At 40.0% G+C, this 22233-nt stretch overlaps 1 protein-coding gene across 3 annotated transcripts in view; it reads left to right on the forward strand.

Moving 5' to 3' along the window:
* The first annotated feature begins 544 nt into the window (after positions 1 to 544).
* Positions 545 to 22233, forward strand: part of LOC126193670 (ADP-ribosylation factor-like protein 16) — a 39567-nt gene continuing 17878 nt past the window's right edge. The window contains exons 1-3 of one of the 3 annotated variants that reach the window (XR_007538483.1): positions 545 to 1120; positions 1200 to 1964; positions 18514 to 18870. Coding sequence is in view for 1 of the 3 variants with exons in the window: in XM_049932705.1 (XP_049788662.1) it covers positions 749 to 1120; positions 1200 to 1394 (567 nt within the window). In the remaining 2 variants the exon portion in view is untranslated. Of the gene's footprint in view, positions 1121 to 1199; positions 2236 to 18513; positions 18871 to 22233 lie in introns of those variants that run through there. The other 2 variants (XR_007538484.1, XM_049932705.1) reach the window with 2 other exon arrangements.

A 22233-nucleotide genomic window follows, 5' to 3' on the forward strand; every position in this document is an offset into this window, starting at 1 on the left:
GGCTCAAAACAAACACTCACAGATCAAAAACTGAACAATAAACACAGCTAGTCGTAAAAACAATGGTACCTATGGAAGGATCAAAGATTCTACAACTGAAGAGTGAAATCCACAGCCTTCTATATGTAATGTTTTCGGAAATGCGAAGATTTAAATGTGTACAAATCACAAGATGGGTAACTTTGCTGGGCGCACATGTAATTTTGAAAAATTAAATAAAAATACTTCCAATTGGAATTCCTTAACAAATTTTGCACCATTTTAAGCAGAAAATTTCAAATTAAGTTATAAGGTTAAAAACTGAAAATGTGAATTTTTTCCATTTTCCGGCATTCCAACTCCCCTTAATCGTTCTATAAAAAGCTATGAATTTCGAATCCATTTGCAGCTCCTTGTCTGCTACATCTAGCCTGCAGTTGCTTTCTTTGGATGAATCTAGAATTTTCTTAGCTTTCTCATTCGAGTGTGATCATCCTAATTTCTCTTACGCTTTAAACTGTACTCGACAATAGATATTCCGGGTGCAATATAGTGAATTACAGTTGTCCCTCTGCTCCACGCTTGCACCCGGCAACTATAGTTACTCATCTCGGAGTTGCGCTGTCTGCTGAAATGCGTTGCCAGCCAGTTTGTTACCAGTTGCTGAGTTAGATCGCCTGCCCGTTGCGTCTCTTTCAGTCGCTCCAAATGTTGACGGCCTGAGACAACGTTTGAAGTCAGTAATTAATTGTGTAGTGTACTTGTTTCCATGGTAACACTAACGGGTGTTTCGTTGCGATCGTTAGGAAACAGAACGTGTTGTAAAATGTACATCTGTCTCGGTCCAACTGGTGCTGGAAAAACGTTATTACTTAAGCGATTGCAAAACAAAGAAGAAATTGATGTGACTTCGAGTACAGTCCCTACAGTGGGACTAAACATCGTTCCAGTCAAATTATCGAGCCAAAAAGAAATAACAATAAGAGAAATCGGGGGAATAATGGCACCAATGTGGAGGAATTATTACCAAGGAGTGAAGAAAATTATTTATGTAGTCGATGCCAGTAATTTATGTCAAATTTCAGCAGCGGGAGTGTTGTTGTACTCTATTCTTGCAGAACCATGTCTCAAACATACGAAGGTAAATGCAATGGAGAGTTTAAACAACTCATAAGAGATAAAAATCCATATTTCTGAATTCGGTCCTTTTTCTTTTGTAGGTGTTACTTGTTCTGTCGAAAATGGATGCTTCATACAGACAGATGAGGAACGAGGCGTTACTTATTTTGCAATTAAATCGGCTGAAAAAAGAAATAACACAAGAGATAACAGTTGTTGAAACGAGTTCAATAACAGGTGAAGGAATCGACAGAGTTATGACTTGGTTACAAGGTGCCCGGCAACAAAAGAAATAAAATGTTAGCAGAAATTCTTTCCTTGCACGGATCTGCATAGCATTCCACAATAATGAGCACCACGAACGGCCTAAATGGTGAACCAGTATCTTCCTATGCGTCTTAATTGTTATTAGAGCAGACAACAGGGCAATAATTGAAAACAAGTGAAAGTGGTCATAAAATCAATTTTATTGTGAAGTCACCCACGAACTGAGTACTACGCAATCATGATTACGTGAGAATTAAGTATCATACAGTTTTGAGTCAGTAAATAACATACGGGCTGTCATTGTGCAATTGATTTATGTAATAAATAACTGTAAACATAGCAATAATGTATTTTGCACATTATTTATCAATGTAATTTTTATAAATGTGTAAAAAACATGTTCCGGTTCTATATAATGAAATTTGTACCAGCCCAAAAGAACTGAATGTTTCTCCTAAACACATCTGAACTTGTACACCATTTGTGGAGCTTTTCGATGTGTGGAACTCACAGAAATCAGTGGGTGCAGTATAAGGACGTAATGAGAATGTGTCTGTGGTTTCCTACTGATGGCATTGTAGTGAGACATGATGGCAATGGTTTGTGCGCCAGCACTAACCTAGTTTATAATAATTAAGATAATTTTTGATCTACTGCCTTCCACGTTAAATTCAGTGCCATATAACCTGAGTGGCTACTGCGGAAATCAGCAGGGTTCCACAAATTTCAAATGTGTTTTCCTCTCACACGTCTGCTCTTTATCTGATAAGCACACAATACATGTATATGTATTAAATATCACAGCATGGTAGAACAACAAAATGTTAACGAAACTTTACGATAAAATGCTATTAAAAACCTAAAAATTCACTCAGGCAGACGTATAATTATTTACGATTCTAGTGCAATGAGTACTTTTACATTTTGTTCAGTGCCCTTCTGTAGATACATACTTGCAAACAAGTTACCTCATAATACCAAAACTAAAGTTACACAATTCACAAATTTCTTCCACTTATAATACGTCACATACATTCATCTTCCAGATTCTAAACCATCAGTCTGTTGAACGGTTTGAAGATATTCTCGATACTTACCTGTTTTGTGCTAATCTTTCCACCTCTATGTAACCAACATCCTCTATAATGTGTGTATCATATTCCAGACTTTGGCACTATTGTTTTCCCTCCTACTGCTCCTGTGAACACCATATCCGCTATTCCTGGGTGCCATTGCAGACATTCCAGTAATCAGTTCCTTCATCTGGTAAGAGTCTTCCATAGACTTCTTTCTGCACCCTATTCGTCTTAGTAATTTCATACTTTATCTTTCCATTCAATTTTTAACATTCTCCAAGAGCACTAAATTTCAAATATGTCCAGTTTCTGAAAAGACTTCTGCACATGCTCCGATATAATTCTGATATCTTCCTTGCAGCAGCCATCCTGTGTGAGCTCATTTCCTGTACACAGGAACTCTTTCATTTCTCTCATTGTCGTCATTCCTAATTTAGAAGTTATGCAAATAATTATGCTCCTTTCTATTACACTTTGTCACTTTCACCATTGCTTTGTTTCTCTCTAAGCCATAAGTTGTGCTATATAATCTTTAATATTAGTGCTGATATCTCAAAATTTTCTCTGATGTGCTTAATGGATTCTTGAATGAAATAGTTGAACAACAGAGCTACAGTAATAAGCTGCAGTCCTGCCTTACACCCTTCTTAATATGAAATTGTTTTTCTTGACCATTTTACTGGTTATGTAGCTTACTTTTCTGTGCCCTGTATTTTAGCCCCAACGCACAGAGGATTGTGAACATCTTATTCCACTTCACATTGTTGAAGGCTTTCTCGAGGCCTACACATGCTAGAAAGGTGTCCTGATTTTTCCTCAGTCTGGCTTCAATTATTGAGGTCAACTTCAGAATTACGTCTCTGGTATAGTTTTCCTTCCTGAAATAGAACTGATCGTTGTCCAATGCATCTGCAATGTTTCTATTCTTGTGTGTATTAAACTCTGCCATACACTTTACAGTGGTGGATTTTGGTTAGCGATTTGCCAGTGTCACTTGTCAGACTAACCACCCATAGTTTTGACATTTATCTGCTTGAGCCCTGTTTGGTAATATGATGATAAGCTTTGCTGTAAGACTAATGACAGGTCACTGGTTTCCAACAATTTTTACAACTCAAATAACCTTCTAGTTCCTACATTTCCAACATATTTCAGTGACACTGAAAGTCTACCATCAGGTCTTGTTGAGTTGTTTAGGCCAAGATCTTTCAGTCCTCTGTTGAGCTCTGACTGCATCACTGGATCTCATATTTCTTCCATGTCAACTTCCTGCTCCTATTCTGTCACACTTCAGTACAAATTCTCTCCTTTGTACAGACCCTCAGTGTACTCTTTCCATCTATTTGCCAGTTTTTCTGCTTTTAATAATTTTCAACCTGTACTTCATAGGTTAACAGCACATTTCACTCCTCTGAAATTATTTTTCATCTTACTGAGTACTGTATCAACTATTTGGATACTTGTGTCTATCTTAATCTCTTTACATGTAAACCTAATCTTGCAACAGTCTTGGTTGCTTTTTAATTGATTTCTAGTTACTGGTTTTGAATAAACTAGCGTCAAACCAGAATGTGATGAGATGGCTGCACTGATGTAGTAGTACTATCACCAGTCAACTGTTCATAATGAACACTTGTGTTTTTTGCATAGCTGGCTAGTGCCCAATATGGCAAAATACTACACCAATACTGCTCCTATTGTCAACTCAAAAACATTTTGGTTTTAAGATGTTTTAACTTAAACTAGAAATATATAAAAGTGACTCAGTCTGTTTTGAGATTAGTTTTTTATGATCAGTTGCCGAAGTTCCGCACATGCTGCGGCTAAAATTATTGATATTTACATGTATCTCTCCTTCTTTCCAGCTTACCTTGTTGAGCTTATTATTAATTTCATTCCTAAGCAATGTATACTACTTTCCTACTTCAGCCTTGATATCCTTACACCTTCCTCTTCTACCCATTAGCTTGATTATTTACTTTGTTACTGATAGCTTCTTTGCCTCTGCTTTCGCTATACCTGTGGCTTCCTGACCTGCCTTGATTATTTTCTTTTTTATTATTTACTTTTCTTCTACTGAACTTCTCTCGGCATTTTCACCTGGGCCATTAGTCACTGTCGCAGAGAATTTCTACTTTGGGGATGTTTAATGATGAAATTGCCTCCATTTTGATATTCATCTGTTATTAAACATGTATGTTTGCAATGAACTCGGTTATCCTGGAGACATACATGAACCAGAAGGGCTCATTTGTCCAAAATTTTTGTATACTGTATCACATGCACATTTGTCTGACATAGCTTGAGGGGAGGGGGGGGGGGTTATGTGAATCAGAACAGGTGTGTGTGTGTGTGTGTGTTGTGGTTTAGGCATCTGTTTTGAAGTAGATGTATGCCCTCCGTTTGCTAGTCTGTTGTTATAAATGAAAAGCTAATAACTATGTTTCAGATGTACTGTGAGAGAGCTTACTCTAATGGAAGCATATGACAACAAAAATAAGGTTTGGTGTTTTGGATGAAAAAGGTATCCATTCCAAATACAGAACTACATAAAGTATTTGCGACATTGGCGATTCCTCTCCCATTCATTAGCTAATGATACCTAAATATCTAATACGCCTACTGCAAAACAAATGTTTTTACCCAACATTTGTAACGCCATATGAATGAAAGAAGCAACATTTATAACCCTATATGAGCAAAGGAATAATTGATTCCTGATTGAATTATTCAAATCATCCTTCTAATTGCAAAACATAATGCTAATCCACATGACAAAATCCATTGATGCCAACTGCAGTATACTCTTGCATTCATAAAACATTTGAACACAGGAATTTAGTTCATTAATGGTAATGAAACACCTGACACCCACTACAGTTTATCAAATAAAATGCAAATGATTAATAACAAATACCAAGTCCTGTCACTACTATTGCATATAGTTCTGGGGCTTTTAATAATGTATTACTTCCAGTCCTACTCCAAAAATTATTAAATATGGCCTTCCCTGCAATTTAGGTTGTTGGAGTCAAATCGTTTGTGTATGAACTTAAAAATTAGCATATTAAAATAATGTAGTCTAAGATTTGCATGAAGATGCTCACCTAAAGGGGCTATTTTAAGCCATCTTCTGCAGTGTGGAGATGATGGAGGGCAGGTTGTCGAAGCAGTTGTGCTGGCCAGGAAAACTCCGCTGCAAGATACAGCCTATTTTATTTTGCTGCGAGTTACAATGTCAGAGTGCTGCGATACACTTGGATATGACCTCTGCAGGTGTGTGGTCCGGATGACGATTACAATGATGGGGATGATGATAATCACGGTTATGGGTTTAAACAGACTAAACATGTTGGTTAGCAGTTCCTGTTTCCACAGGAAGTTATTTTTAAAGCCCAGGTAACTAAAAAAAGTGGAAGGTTAGTGAGAGTTATAAAAGAAGAAAAATAATGGATGCTGGTGAAGAAGCAATACAAGTGCTGCACCTTATTGGTCAAAAAACTGTGATGCACCCCCCTCACACCTATGCTATAGTGGAGGATGCAGTAAAAAAAGTGGTCACAATCATTTTATCTAAAATGTGGTGGGAAGATGAATACCAGTAGGAACTAAATGGGTTACCAGCTTAAATAGTTTTAAAAAATTAATAATGTTTATAGTAGTATATGAAGGAGAGGGGATAGATTGCAGCTGGAAACTCTTTGGGGCATGTCACGTCATGACTAGAGGTGTCATAACTGGAGATCCTCCACCCACATTGTGAAACTGTGAGGTGCATTAAATTTTGTGCAATATCCACCTTCCCTCATGAAATGTATGACTGTTTCACTGACTATTCCATAATCCGCAGATATCAGGGGTAGAGAAGTAGTCAGATTTATGGTTCATCATAGATTAGCCACAAGACCAGACCTGGTGAGATTATGGGTTACCATTAAAACACCATCATAACTGAAGTTGCGTGCATGCTCTTGCTGTAAGAGGAGCTCATAGGTCTTTATCATGTGGCCAATATGTAATAACCACAGTATGATTGCTTTCTTCCTAGAGGCGGGGAGAGTAGTATTCCATTTCTTAGTTGCACTCTTGATCACTGTTTTGTGGATGGTCATCCCATGGTTTCAAATTTTTGTGCCTCAGTTACAATTGTAGATGCACACCCAGTACTCCAATTTCAAGTTTCTTTTGTGTATTTGCCTCTTCAGCCAACTTGTCAATGAGTTCCTTTCACAGCATCCTCATGTGACTCAGTGTTTAGTATGGTGTAACATGTTGATTCTACCGAATAACATGTTCCACTTTCTAACCACTCAGGCCGACGAAGGTGTTCTTGGAAACAAAAATGTTTTTTAAGTTTTTAAGTGTAGAACATACCACTGTGCATGCTCTGGTTTGCCATATGTGCAGATGGGTTTAAGGTAAAGGCATAGCATGTATTCATGGCTCAGAACTGGGTGGAGATTTTCAGATTTCATGTAGAGGACATCATGAATCATTGCAAATGTGTTGTGCCTCTCATAAACCAATGACGGATCTGGAGGGCTTTTAATTATTTCAAAGGATACTTGGTCAGGGGTACACATCTGTATTTATGTTAATTACTTCATTCAGATAAAGTTCGGCTTATTTTCTTATTTATTTATTGGTAAAGCAAAAGGATGCAGTTACAAAGTTTAAGTATATATGTAATGTAAGGAATGTTATTGTGTGTTCAACGACCACAGCAGAAAGTCTAGTGTGAAACAGAATAGCTGGTTCAGTGACAGGACCTAGATCTAATATTAAACAAATTCCTCACAGGTGCTAATGCATTGCTGCGTATTAAATCTCACATTCACTTACCTGGAACTGAAAATGAAATAAATATTGTGTTTTGAAAGGGTTTTTTAGTACTGTGTAATGCACTTTATATTGGATTACAGAAAGATATTTTTGTAATGAGCCAGGCACTTCATGCTATGTTGGCTTACAGAATTACTAGCAACAGAAATGTAAAGATTTGAAACTTCCAGGTGGATTAAAACTGTATCCTAGACCAACTCAGGGTCTTGGTCTTTTGCTGACAAGTGCTCTCCAGCTGAGCTATCCAAGCACGAGTGACGACCTGCCCTCATAGCTTTACTTCTGCCAGTACCTCATCTCCTACCTCCCAAACCAATCAAGTAAAGCTTTGAGTATGAGTTGTGAGATGTTTTTTAATCTGCCAGGAAATTAAACATCAGCACACATTTGTCTGTATAGTGAAAATTTCATTCTGAAAATGGAAAGATGTTTTCATTTAAGGTAAATGCTGTTAATGAAAGTTGGTGCAATGTTCTGGATTAAGTACTTGGGTGACATAGCTTTATTTCATCATTATTTCTTTATGTTCGATGTTAAATTACATGTCAGACACATCACAAAAAGAAAGGGAAGAGTCAGGAAAGGAATCCGTAACTACAGAGAACATCTTGTCTTGCTAACATGTTCAGGTAGTGCCACAAAGTGGCACTTCAGTTGTTTAACAGATGAATGAATGAAGATAATAAAAAAAGATGTGAATTATCTCTGATGATAGAGGTGTAGCACAAAACAATAAAGAAGACAGTAGTTATCTCTGATGAGAGAGTAATAATGAGTAAATGACTTAACTAAATGAAATTAAAAAAAGCCATAGTTATTAACATGTTAAGAGGTGTAAAATTCAAGGAATGAAGAAGTATTAAGTGGACATGTCTTATCTTATAAATACTGAAAAGATTAAATGAAGATTAAGGGCACACTTAGAATTATTTTCAACAGAACTCGAGCAGCCACCTTTCAATATTTGTAGCAAGCATTTGCAAAAATATATAAGAAAGGGGAGGGGGGGGGGAGATCTCATTTCACATAGGTAAACACTCAGTACTGTATTTTTGCATTTTTTTTTGTGTGACAGAAAAGTGTGAGCACTTTAATAATAAAGAATTAAGGTAAGTCTTATACTCTAGTAGAAACAGATAAATCCGTGGTGGACAGTCATTCACAACCAGTATCTACTGGAAGGTGAAGGGTTCCTGAAGAAGCGTACATGAACATTATTAGTAACAAATTGTGAAATGAGTGTAGGAGGAATAACATGAGAGAAGGCTCATAATAAGATGATTTAATAGAATATATGTAAGTTATGGCATTAGCAGAAGTACAAGTAATAGGTACAAAAGAAGGAGTAAGGTAACATAACCGGGTAGAGTCGATATGCTGTGGGGAAATTTTGTCATTGAGATTTATGAAGATAAGGCTCAGTGGCTGTGCATACTATTAAAGATTTAAGATTGGACGTTCCCAATTTTATCTAGGTATTGGAGGGGAGGAGGACAGGTGAATCCAGTGAAGGGATGGTCTACTCCTTGATCAGATGACTCCATAGATGGAATGACCTGAACTGTATTTTGCGTAGGACAGATTGATAGTGGGACACTTGCATTGATTAGATAAAAAGGTACACACACGATACCTGTCCATAGGAGAAGGTGTAAGCACAGCTCTTACAGAGGTAGGAGGCTGTGTGGTGACTATTAGTCACACAGTTAAAGTGTTCTCCAAAATAGTTAAGGCTAACAGACTTACCTGCACAGTGATGATTCTCTGAATTTCCATTTTCACACATTTGGATTACCACAGATCTGAGATTTGAAATTATGGGAAGTGGTGTAGATTAAAATGTCAGCATTTAAGTCCATATGGTAGTGAACATAAACATTTTCTATCTCAATAAATGTCCGCCCCGGTAGCTGAGTGGTCAGCGTGACAGACTGTCAATCCTAAGGGCCCGGGTTCGATTCCCGGCTGGGTCGGAAATTTTCTCCACTCAGGGACTGGGTGTTGTGTTGTCCTAATCATTATCATTTCATCCCCATCGACGCGCAGGTCGCCGAAGTGGCGTCAAATCGAAAGACCTGCACCAGGCGAACGGTCTACCCGACTGGAGGCCCTAGCCACACGACATTTCCATTTTATCTCAATAAATTTGAGAAACTTATGCTGTTGTAGTCAATGGATTGAAAGTAAAGTAAATGCAATTACCTTTGGGTAAGAGTGCTGTAATAATGAGATAGCCTAATCAAATAGCGGAAATATCTCTAATGTTTTTATCTACAGAAATGAAACAATGTATGTACATGTAATTAGATAATAGTATAAGGGAAATCTGATACAAATAGAGAAATAAAATGTGTAATGGGAAAGTCATTTAACAGATTATAGCATACTTGGAACAATTGACACAAACCAGTATTTTGAATGAACCATGTTTAGTGTGAAATGAGCCTATCAAAGAGACACAGCTATTGTCCATGCAAGCTGAATTATGTGAGAGATATAGTTCTAAAATTAAAATGCAAAGGGACGAGCTAAGCTCTTGTAAATCCTAGTGGTCGTGGTAGGGGAGGGGGGGGGGGAGGAGGAGAGATGGAAGGAGGTTTATGGTAGGAATGATGAGTCAAGGATACATGTCATGAGGATACAGTAAATGCAATGATGATTTTTGTAATGTGTGTTCTATAAAGGGTGTCTCACCTAACTGCCACCTGAAATATCTCTGGAACAAAAATAGATATTCGTAAATGGTTTTCACCAGCATGAAAGAACAGCTGGGGCTTAGGAAAACAATACTATGCGAAATTTTAAAATGTAAACAAATACTATTTTCAACACAAATTTGTGTATTTTTAAATGGACACCCCTGTTATTTTGTATGCAATCAATAGTGTGAAAAATCACAAAAGTCATGGCGTTGGTTGCATCGCAATACGTCAATTACACCCTGGGAAATTGCGAAGCAAAGTTGACACTTGAAATAAATGAAGCACACAGCTAGCACACATCCTGAGACTCAAGCGTGCACCTCACGCTGCCAGTGTCAGGGGCTCACACAATGGGAAGGTATGCGCAATCCACAAAAATAAACAAGTAACATGTCCAACGAAAAGTTACATTTTTCAAAGGTAAATGTATGTTTATTCTAGCGAAATGACAGTTAGAGCTACAATTAGAGCTAACACACTTTAATTCACTTTGCTAAATGCATTTACTAGTGCCCTATCGCCCACAGAAACTGTATCATTGTGCATTACATCCAGCATAGAAAATACACCCACATCTTGACCAATGAAACTGTGTCACATCAACATAGGTTTGTAAGTGCCCTCCATTTGCATCAATACACATTTGCAGACAGGTAATGAGAGAGTGTTGCACAGATTGTAGAATTTCTACAGGTATTGCTGCACACGCGACAGTAATACGATGTTGCATATCCTGTACTGTCTTTGGGGGTTCTTGATATATTCTGCCTCTCATTGCGTCCTAGAGAAAGAAGTCTAATGACATCAAGTTGGGGGACCGTGTTGGCCATCGCACAGTACCTCCCCGCCCCATCCAACTATTTGGAAATGTCGCATCTACAACATCTCTGGCAACTTTTGCATTGTGTGCGGGACATCCATGATGTTGGAACCACATTGATAGACGAGTTTCCAATCCTAGATCCTCCATGAGGAGCACTAGTGTGTGTTGAAGAAATGATGCATATCGCTGTCCACTCAATGATCAATGGTAAAAATAGGGATCTACAATACAGTTAGCTATGATACCACACCAAACATTGACACTCCACTGTTGTTGATGAGCAACTTGGTGAACCCAGTGGAGATTTTGCATGGACCAATAGTGCATGTTCTGCAGATCCACATTACCATGATTTGTAAATGAAGCTTTGTCCGTAAACAATGTATTGCTTAGGAATACTGGATTACCTTGCAACTGCTGAAGTGCGAAATGACAGAATGCAATGTGGGATTAAACGTCATTCCTGTACAGTTCTTGGTGCTGTGAGATATGGAATGGATGAAACCGATGCTGATGCAAGATTCTGCACACGCTGCTGTGGCTTATTCCTACACCTCATGCAATTTCTCGCAAAGTTGTGCGCTACAGCAGCCAGAACAGCAATTTCGTTTCCATTGCCAGTCATGTTTTGTGGGAGCGCAGCTTCCTGTTTCCGTGAGCGTCTAGCAGATGTTGCCAATGGTTCAACGTGACGGACACCAGTGATCTGGGTAGCATCAAATTAAAATAATATCTAGTTTTTCTTCATTACTGAAGGCTGACATATCGACTAAATGACGGCAAATGTAACAAGCCACAAGAAAGTAGGTTTTAATGTGGCAACGTACACGAATTACTTTATAGTATGAGAGCAGTTCAGCAGACCAAATTAGGAGACACTTTTACATTGAAGGTAGAGCATGCCATGGTGCTATTGGTATGTTTACAGCAGGATACAGGTGCTAGTACAGGCAATGCCTGCTCTGAGCACAGTACAGTGCGATGCATTATGTCAGAAACTGTGACACTGTTGCTATCCTTTACAAGCCACATATTTTAGAACTTATGAGGTTTAGAAACGTGAAACCAAGTGTGTTACCACTAATTGTACCTCTAGTTGTTATTTTGCAACAATAAACATTATGCGCAGGACATCCATCATTCTGATACTGCATTATTTGACACATTATAAGAGGTGGACCAGTTCAAATAAGGTACAGCTCAAGAAGGGGCTAAACTATCCCCCTTTAGGAGTACCATCAATGAAATATGGGCCAATGAGGTATTGTCATACAATACCACACCATACATTAACACTCCACTGTTTTCAAGCATCAACTTCGCTTCGCAATTTCTCAGGATGTAATTGATGTATTGCGATGCAACCAACGCCATTATTTTTGTGATTTTTCATGCTATTGATTGCATATGCAGTAACAGGGGAGTGACCATTTAAAAATACACAAGTTTGTGTTGAAAATTGTATTTATTTACTTTTTAAAATTTCACATAGTATTTGGTTTCCTAAGCCCCTGCCGTACGTTCATGTTGGTGAAAACAATTTTGGAATACCTATTGTTGTTCCAGATATATATGAGGTGGCAAAGTGAGGTGGAATCACTCAACAGAGGAAAGTCCACTGGACCTGACGGGATACCAATTCGATTCTACACAGAGTACGCGAAAGAACTTGCCCCCCTTCTAACAGCCGTGTACCGCAAGTCTCTAGAGGAACGGAGGGTTCCAAATGATTGGAAAAGAGCACAGGTAGTCCCAGTCTTCAAGAAGGGTCGTCGAGTAGATGCGCAAAACTATAGACCTATATCTCTGACGTCGATCTGTTGTAGAATTTTAGAACATGTTTTTTGCTCAAGTATCATGTCGTTTTTGGAAACCCAGAATCTACTATGTAGGAATCAACATGGATTCTGGAAACAACGATCGTGTGAGACCCAACTCGCTTTATTTGCTCATGAGACCCAGAAAATATTCGATACAGGCTCCCAGGTAGATGCTATTTTTCTTGACTTCCGGAAGGCGTTCGATACAGTTCCGCACTGTCGCCTGATAAACAAAGTAAGAGCCTACGGAATATCAAACCAGCTGTGTGGCTGGATTGAAGAGTTTTTAGCAAACAGAACACAGCATGTTGTTATCAATGGAGAGACATCTACAGACGTTAAAGTAACCTCTGGCGTGCCACAGGGGAGTGTTATGGGACCATTGCTTTTCACAATATATATAAATGACCTAGTAGATAGTGTCGGAAGTTCCATGCGGCTTTTCGCGGATGATGCTGTAGTATACAGAGAAGTTGCAGCATTAGAAAATTGTAGCGAAATGCAGGAAGATCTGCAGCGGATAGGCACTTGGTGCAGGGAGTGGCAACTGTCCCTTAACATAGACAAATGTAATGTATTGCGAATACATCGAAAGAAGGATCCTTTATTGTATGATTATATGATAGCGGAACAAACACTGGTAGCAGTTACTTCTGTAAAATATCTGGGAGAGTGCGTGCGGAACGATTTGAAGTGGAATGATCATATAAAATTAATTGTTGGTAAGGCGGGTACCAGGTTGAGATTCATTGGGAGAGTCCTTAGAAAATGTAGTCCATCAACAAAGGAGGTGGCTTACAAAACACTCATTCGACCTATACTTGAGTATTGCTCATCAGTGTGGGATCCGTACCAGATCGGGTTGACGGAGGACATAGAGAAGATCCAAAGAAGAGCGGCGCGTTTCGTCACAGGGTTATTTGGTAACCGTGATAGCGTTACGGAGATGTTTAGCGAACTCAAGTGGCAGACTCTGCAAGAGAGGCCTCTGCATCGTGGTGTAGCTTGCTCGCCAGGTTTCGAGAGGGTGCGGTTCTGGATGAGGTATCGAATATATTGCTTCCCCCTACTTATACCTCCCGAGGAGATCACGAATGTAAAATTAGAGAGATTAGAGCGCGCACGGAGGCTTTCAGACAGTCGTTCTTCCCGCGAACCATATGCGACTGGAACAGGAAAGGGAGGTAATGACAGTGGCACGTAAAGTGCCCTCCGCCACACACCGTTGGGTGGCTTGCGGAGTATAAATGTAGATGTAGATGTAGATGTAGACACACACACACACACACACACACACACACACACACACAGATAACAATAAAGATGATAATAATAATTGAATGAAAGTCAAATTATTGTTATTCGGTCAAAATTTTTCAATGTGATTCAATGTTTGTAATTAGTCAAGTAAGATGGGCTGCACAACATCTTTCATCTCAATAAGGGAATCTGTAGTGTAACATGTCAATTCATTGGAATAATATGTTCCACTTCTAACCACTCAGGCTGAGGAAAGATGTTCATGGGAACCAGAAATGTTGTTTAGGTAGTTGTTAAGGTGGAACATCCCACTGTGTGCGCTGTAGTTTGGCATATGCGCAGATGGCTGTAAAAGACGATGTCTCAGAATATCAACAAGGCATGAGAGCAAATGTGCATTTCCACCAGCTGGGGAGGGCTGCTTATGCATTGGTGTTGTGGCTTGGCAGTGCTTTGGAAATCACAGAGCAAAGGGCATGAGAGATAATGTCGATTCCAGAACAATTTAAGAATATGAGAGCTGACCTCCTCTAATGTCAGATGAATACATGTTGTAATCTGTTTTAGGTACAAGTTAAGAGAGATCTGTTTCACCCACAATTCTAAATGAGGTTTACAGGGGGAACATTGCGGTAGTAACACAAAAGAGTAATCGCAAAAGTGGCTACATAATTTTAATAGCTTGAACAGATTGGAACTCTCTTCCAGCACCAATCTCGCGAAAGGTGAAGTTGATTGTCAAGAGAATATGTCATAGTCTAGTGGCACTGCACAGCAGGTCCACTGCAGTGAATAATATCAAGAATGACAACCACATGATATTTGTAAGGTAAAAGTTGGCAAACATATCAGTCAGGTTATATAAGTGCAAGGGGTGAAACACATCACACCAAATACTTCGTTTGCTACACTCCATTAGGTGAATGTTATGGTGGTTCATGCACTGTGGAGCTCAAATAAGAGGCTTGGATGTTAAGAGACCAATATGGTTTGTGAGCAGCACTTATTTAGTCTGTGTAGACAGTTCGTGCAGTCACTACACGGCAGGAAGTTCTTCATTGTGTGTTTTAAATTATTGCAAGGCTGACGAAATTACACTTCTTTGTAAATATGATTAAAAATCCCAAGGATGTGTTTTATATTGTCTTTGCTGTGTAAGGCTATCAGTAGAATCTTTTATCACTTCTTGTATTCCCTCCTGTTGGCTGCCTTCAAAAGTTGCTTTGAATGTGAATGCCTACCAGTTATCTTTCGCGAGTGATCAATGTGTATGTATCCCATCAGTCAGTGGACTGGGAAAGAGAAACTGATAGAAAAATGATTGCTGTCACAGAGGTCACTATGGGCAGCACATAAGATCAAAGGGAGATGCTCAGGCAGGAGATTGTAATATCTATGGCAGAGTATCTTCTGTGGGCTACACTAAAATGTATTGGAACACTGGTGTTAAGTAGGTAGCATTCCAGCTTAGAAATTAATTGGCCCCAACTGAATGCAATTTTGCAGCCTCACAGAGGACTTTTGGCATCTGGGCCCCTGTAGAAGGAAAGGTGGATTCAGCTGTTCCATGAGGTGGTGATATGAGATGTCTCTGTTTGCAAGAGATAGATATTAAATATTGTTGGACTATGTTGACTTTTTTTACAGTGGACATTACAGTTTTGAACATAGGGAAAGGCATTTCTGTAAACCATGTTTCCTCTACTACCACATGTACAGAAAGCAGGTTGCCATCAGTTGACAGAGCATGGGCAGAAGGCAAATGGTAGTTGTTACAATTCCATTTATGTTTAATGGCACATTTGCATGCTGAGCTTTTCTCAGCAAAAAACTTAATTATAAGCAATAAGTCATGAAATTAAAAAAAGAGAGCCATACATGTAGTTCACAGTTGTATAAATGCAGCTGCTGGAAACATCTGCAGATTTCTGATTGTCATATTATTGGCGAAAGAGGAAGAGTCACCTTTTGTTTTCTAGGTCTTGTTCAGATCGGACGTATGTGGCACACTGCCATTAATACTACATTATTTCATTATTTTATTCATAAGCTGCAACCAAATGGCACTCGTAATTGCATAATTCAAGTAGTAATTTTAAATTGTGTTTCCATTTCAGAATATATTGTAATTAATAACCTATTTATGCTTTATTTTGTGTCTTTAGTCATTGTAAGATTGTTGGGTGACGGCATTGCAAAAGGTTCCGTACTTTTAAGCAAAAAGTCATCCAGCTAGATCCCCCCGTCGTCTGCGGGTGCGGTCTGACAATGAAGTCTGATTTTAGAGAAATAACAGAGAGAAGAAACACGGTTAAAAATACATGAACGGACCTTTTAACAAAAATGCCATTCTCAAGCACCAAGAGTTTGTATAAATTTTTTTTAAATTCATTACTATAATTCATTGTATGGTCTCAATCCAGTTACGAATGACGGGAGGGGGGGGGGGGGGGGGGGGGGAGAATAGAGATGGTGTATCCTATTCGGTCTGGAAAATCAGTGACAGTGAATAATGCTAAAGGAGATGCAAATTATTTAAGTAATGTTTCATGTTCCACATGAGAGTGTGGTTTATGCATCAGTATTCATAGGCTTGACCTCACAGTGGATGCTGGTTGATTGGCTGGAATTGGTGAATCAGCTTTCTTCTTCAGTTTTATCTTTTTATCCCTTTGAGGTTTCAGTTTTGTTGAGGATCAGTTTTGTTGAGGTCTTTCGTGCCTCAACTTCTGGGATAGAAGTTGAGCATTCCTTTCTAAAACCCACAGTCTATGGCTTTTGCAGAATTGACAGTGTCTTTGTGTCTTGCATCACGCGCCGCTCACACCTCTGCGGAAAGAACATTTACAGTGGCTGCCATGAGCCTCTGCTGCCATAGAGGGCCTGCCATATGCCACCAGGTGAGGCTTCACTGAGATCTTACGAACCTACTGCGATGACAGTGAGACACTATGAATCTAGCATGATGCTGTTGTTACTCCTCCTAGTGAATATTGATAACCAGTTCTAGTGGAACAGAGGAGGGTGGGAGGGAGGGAGGGAGGGAGGGAAGGAGAGAGGGAGAGAGAGATGGGGGGGTGGAGAATACAGGATACAAAATAATGTATGCTAAATACTGTTACATTTTAAATAAATACATTTATGTTTTAATCATTCTACGGTGTTTGATTTGTTCTGAAACTTTCATCCACCTCATTACACCAATAGACACAACAACTTTTTCAGCCACTGGTTGGTGTTAGGTCGCTGATCTGTTTAGTTTTAAAAGGGGGCACCTTGGGAGATGCCTTCTCTCTATTGATGTGAGGGGGAAAACAAAGTATCTCAGTTGTGTCTGGTTGCATCAATAGCGCAGTTACCACTGGCACTAAGGGTTTGAGGGCTGAGGTTGCAGGACTAAACTGGACAATGGCTTTTGACATGTGGCTATGCATGAAAGTTCATGTTTGAAACCTTGTCACTGTCAAATAGGTCAAAACTTTTCACAATGTTTGTAAAGTTTGATGCCACAGCTATGGGGACAAGTTGTACGTACTTTTTCGTAGCACCTTGATATGAAAACCAATCTACATTTTCTTTTAGTGTGTCTTCTTCTCCTTCTCGAATGCTGGACATGTCGGTGAATGATGAGGGTAGTGTTCTGGGCAGTTTATGCATGAAGTTGGTTGTTTGTGTGGTTGGTTCTCAGGTAATGTCGTGTGCATGCCCTGCAGACAGGTTCATTAGTACAGCAGTAAGAGATCAGAAAAGAAAATAAGTGCATCTAGAAAGGTGACGTCGATTCTGACCCGATTGCGGCATATGCCACCCGAGGATAATAAATGTATTGATAATTGTTTCAACGTTATCTCCCAACAGATAGCATAGTGGCATAGCTACCAGGGCATCATCCGTGTCTACTCTTTAATAGGGAATGCTCACAGCCAGAAGGCTCAGTGTGGTGTGCAAATGTGTGACCCAAGCAGGCAACCATGCCATGGAGGACTCGTGCTCCCTACAGCCAAATGAGCAAGTTTGAAACGGGTCCAATTGTGGTCTTCCGAGTGGCAGGATGGTTCTTTTGGAGAATTGTCAAACAAGTAGGTGATCACGTGAACATTATCACACACACAGACAAGACATCCACGCAGCACAGACACCTGCCAGGATCGTTGTATTCTAAGGGCAGCACTGGCAGATCATACAGGTACCACACCACAGATAAAGGGCTTGTGATTCCAGACGTGTCAACACAAAGTGTTGCGAACTGGTTGCTAGCAGTGGAACTATGGACAAGCACACCTCTAGCCTGTCTTCCACTCATGCCACAGCATCGACATGCACGGGTTGACTGGTGCTGTCAGAGGATTACTTGGAAGATAGAATGGCGCACCATGGTTTACAATGATGAAAGCAGATTTTGCCTGCATGCACGTGACTGTTGTTTGCGAGTACAGTATAGACCTAATGAATGCTGTGTTGTAGGGTGCATTAATCCAAGGCACACTGGCCCCAACCCATACCTTATGCTCTCTGGTGCAATAAGCTACAATTCTCGTTCACTTTTGATGTTTCTGGAGGGATGCTAACCAGCAATTGGTAAGTGCAGAATGTTGTTACTCATTCTTTTGTCGTTATTGCCACAGGAAGGTGATATATTATTCCACTGCCAATGAAACTCAGCATCCTCTGCAAGATGTGCAGTAACTTCCCTGGCCAGCACAATCTCCAGACTTGTCTCCAAGCAAGCATGTGTTGAATATGATGGGACAAGAAGGGATCATGCGACTCATCAACCAACAACTCTTACATAACTATATGAACAAGTCGAGTAGATGTGGAATAACATATCCCCGGACAGTATTCGCCATCTGTATGACTGACTGGATGCCAAGTCTATCAGTGCCTGCAGTGCTGCCCACAGAGGCTGCACCACGTTCCAATATGGATGCTTCAAGATGGGTCGATACCTGGTACCTCTCAACTGCTTGTGTTATTAATATGTAAGTGTAATCATTTCAGGTACTCCATATACACTGTTGCAACAATAAATCTTGAGTGAACTGGAAACTCCTAAAAGGGTGCAATAATTTGTTTTTTCCAGCAGTGTATGTCTAAACCTCAGGCACCTGAAGCATCTTATAGGTGGGGGAAGAAGGACTGCAATGACACCTATGAAACACAATTTTAATATTTCCATGTAAAACATTTCCATGTAAGGCAAGAACAAATGCACTAATGACCGCCCTATTATCCTTGAACCCTTCCCGAATGTGTCGAACTAAATGTGCTCCACACTGTTAGTTTGCAGTTCCTCATTGTTTGTCTAACGTTAAAGCCCAGTGGAAAATAAGACCCTGAATCTTATTGAGTTTTTTAAGAGGAGTGATGGTGACTGGCATTTTTCCAAGCTTGATGCAGGCCTTAAAGGGTTCTCTTCCATCCCTGGAGTGTGCCAATAACAAAGCAACTTGTTTATCTCCGGTTTTCCTTGCTTGCTCTCATTCAATAGAATGGTTGGTTAGATCTCTGCATTTGATATCTTGTTTCCTTTCAATGAGGCAGCCATGTTGGTATGACTACTAGTAAATTTGAGTTTAATCCATTTCATTGTGGATCATCCACCCTAATGCCACTCCTTCTCATACATACTTCATCTGTCGGTGCCACCCACCACAACACGAGATACTTAGCATAACAGCCATTGCACAAGTTCCTAGGTACCTTCTCTTGGTGTACACAGAGAGCTTGAAGCTAAGGAATCAGCAGTGCAATCCCCATTTCATTAAAGAGCTACACCTGTCTGGGTATATGACAGCCTCCTACCATCCTTCTCACCATGATGGATTGGCTGTCACATCGAATATCAAATGTGAACTTTAATCCACTTGAATGGTATCTTTGTGCATAGCGGCTAGAGTACGCAGCACTTAAGGACTCCTTCTCCAAATGTCTGCCCTTCTGCAAATTTTAGAAAAGCCGAGGTCAAACCCTTAGAGGCAACTACAAGTAATTAAGCTGAAAAAGTAGGGTGATTTGGGGGAGATGAAACTAAAGGCTGTTCTGATAACAGCTGTGTCACTATTGTGAAAACTTACCATGAGATAGGACTCTTAGTCCCGTCTTAGGATGGACAGGAGATAGTATGGGTCTATTATAGCCCCTGCCCCCACAGAGCACAAATATAAAGAATTTTGGAGTTGAAGTTTGAAAAAGGAAGTAGTACCAGAAAGGCTGGATCCCCTTGGTAACAAATTGCATGCTCACAAAAGAACTGTGGGTCTTTAATAATTTACACTTCAGATCCAGAAACTATTTTTTCACTCTCAGCCAGAATTCTTCAGTATGCCAATGTATGCTTATACATTAGTGATAAACAGTTACCCAGACTGGAACAATTATTAGATCAAGCAGTTACAGCATTAATTCAGTGGCCAGAAGCATCCAACCTTTCGATGTCAAGAAACAAATTTATTGTCCTCCCTTTCTTTCTTTTTTTTATCTCTATCTGTTTTAATCTTTATATAAATTAGAGTAGATTTCATTCCGTTGGTCTAAAAAGAAATCCTAGTTAATACTCAACAAAATTTAGAGATGTGGATTAGCCAAACTGAATGTATTACAAATAAAACAGAACCTTCTGTGATTTAGCACTTGTTGAGGAACTTAGTCCTCTGGTCTTCTGGTGATATTTCAGAGCTACGATAAAGTTAATGCTAGACTATGGAAGTTACCTTTATGGTAACTGATCAAGAAAAGCTGTGTTTAAATTTGATAATTTGCCAGTGTAGACATGTCTTGCAGAAATGTGATCCATACCCACAAATGCACTATTAGTTGAAACTGTGGAGAAGTTGCTGTCAATCAGACAGAAACTATTACCAAAGTAGTACCTTCTAAAGATGATTTGATATTCAAGTCAAATGTTAATCAAATCACTCCATGAATTTGTCAATAGACTGTAACACCAATCTAAATTCCAATCAGTTTCATGCATGCTAATTATTATTATTATTATTATTATTATTATTGTATTATGAAAAGGATACATTGCTACTCCCCATATAGTGGAGATATTGTGTTGCAGACAGGCACAACAATGAATTTGACAAAACACACACACACACACACACACACACACACACACACACACACACACACACAAACCACTGTGTCTGGCTAATGAGGCCACACTGCCGAGCCACAGGGAAAGATCAGAGAAGCAGTCCGGGGGGTGGGGCTAAGGAAGAGGCTGGGGCAGGGAGAGGGAGGGACAGCAGCATAGGGGTGGGGGATGGTAAAGTGCTTCTTGTAAGAGCATACAAGGATGATATGGAGAGATGGTAGGGGAGCTAGATGCAATCAGGAGGGTAGAGGAAGGGCGGTTGGGAGTGGGAGGGGGGGGGGGGGTACAACGGAAAAGTAGAGAAGTAGAAATATTGTGGGTGTGTTGGCGAAACAAAGGGCTGTGTAGTGCTAGAGTGGGAACAGGGAAGGGGATATATAGGTGAAGGACAGAGACTAACAAAGCTTGAGGCCAAGAGGGTTTATGGAAACATAGGAATATTGCAGATTGAAACACAGAATATATTGCAGAGAGAGTTATCACCTGTGCAATTCAGAAAAGGTGGTTTTGGTGGGAAGGTTTCAGATGGCACAGCATGTGAAGCAGTCACTGAAATGAAGAACACTGTATTCAGCAACTGGCCAGTTTGTTGGTGGCCATTCATGCAGTCAGACAGCTTGTTGGTTGACACGCCCACATAGAATACAGCACAGTGGTTACAGTTAGCTTGTAGAACACAAGACTGGTTTCACAGGTAGCCCTGCCTTCGATGGGTTAGGTGCTCCTTGTGTCCGGACTGGAGTAGGTGGTGGTGGGAGGATGTATGGGACATGTCTTGCATCTAGGTCTGTTACAGGGATATGAGGCGTGACGCAAAGGGTTGGGGACAAGGGTCGAGTAGGGATGGACGAGGATATTGTATAGGTTCAGTGGGTAACAGAATACCACTGTCAGAGGGGTAGGACATTCCTCAATTCAGGGCTAATATCCCTGTAATAGACCTGTCCCATACATCCTCCCACCAACATCCACTCCAGTCCAGTCACAAACATCACCTATCCCATCAAAGGCAGGGCTATCTGTGAAGCCAGTCACATGATCTTCAAGATCAGGTGCAATCACTGTGCTGCAGTCTACTTGGGCATGACAACCAACAAGCTGTCTGCACACAGGACTCCTTCGCTCTTGGACACTGGAATGGAATGCAGCCGGATGCACTCACAGCAGCTGCTGTCTGACCACGTGTACTTCGTGTGGGGAATACGAGCCTCTTGCAGCACAGCAGCAGTGGCAGCGTGGC

Source organism: Schistocerca nitens, chromosome 1 (assembly GCF_023898315.1).
Source record: "Schistocerca nitens isolate TAMUIC-IGC-003100 chromosome 1, iqSchNite1.1, whole genome shotgun sequence".
NCBI classification, from domain to species: domain Eukaryota; kingdom Metazoa; phylum Arthropoda; class Insecta; order Orthoptera; family Acrididae; genus Schistocerca; species Schistocerca nitens.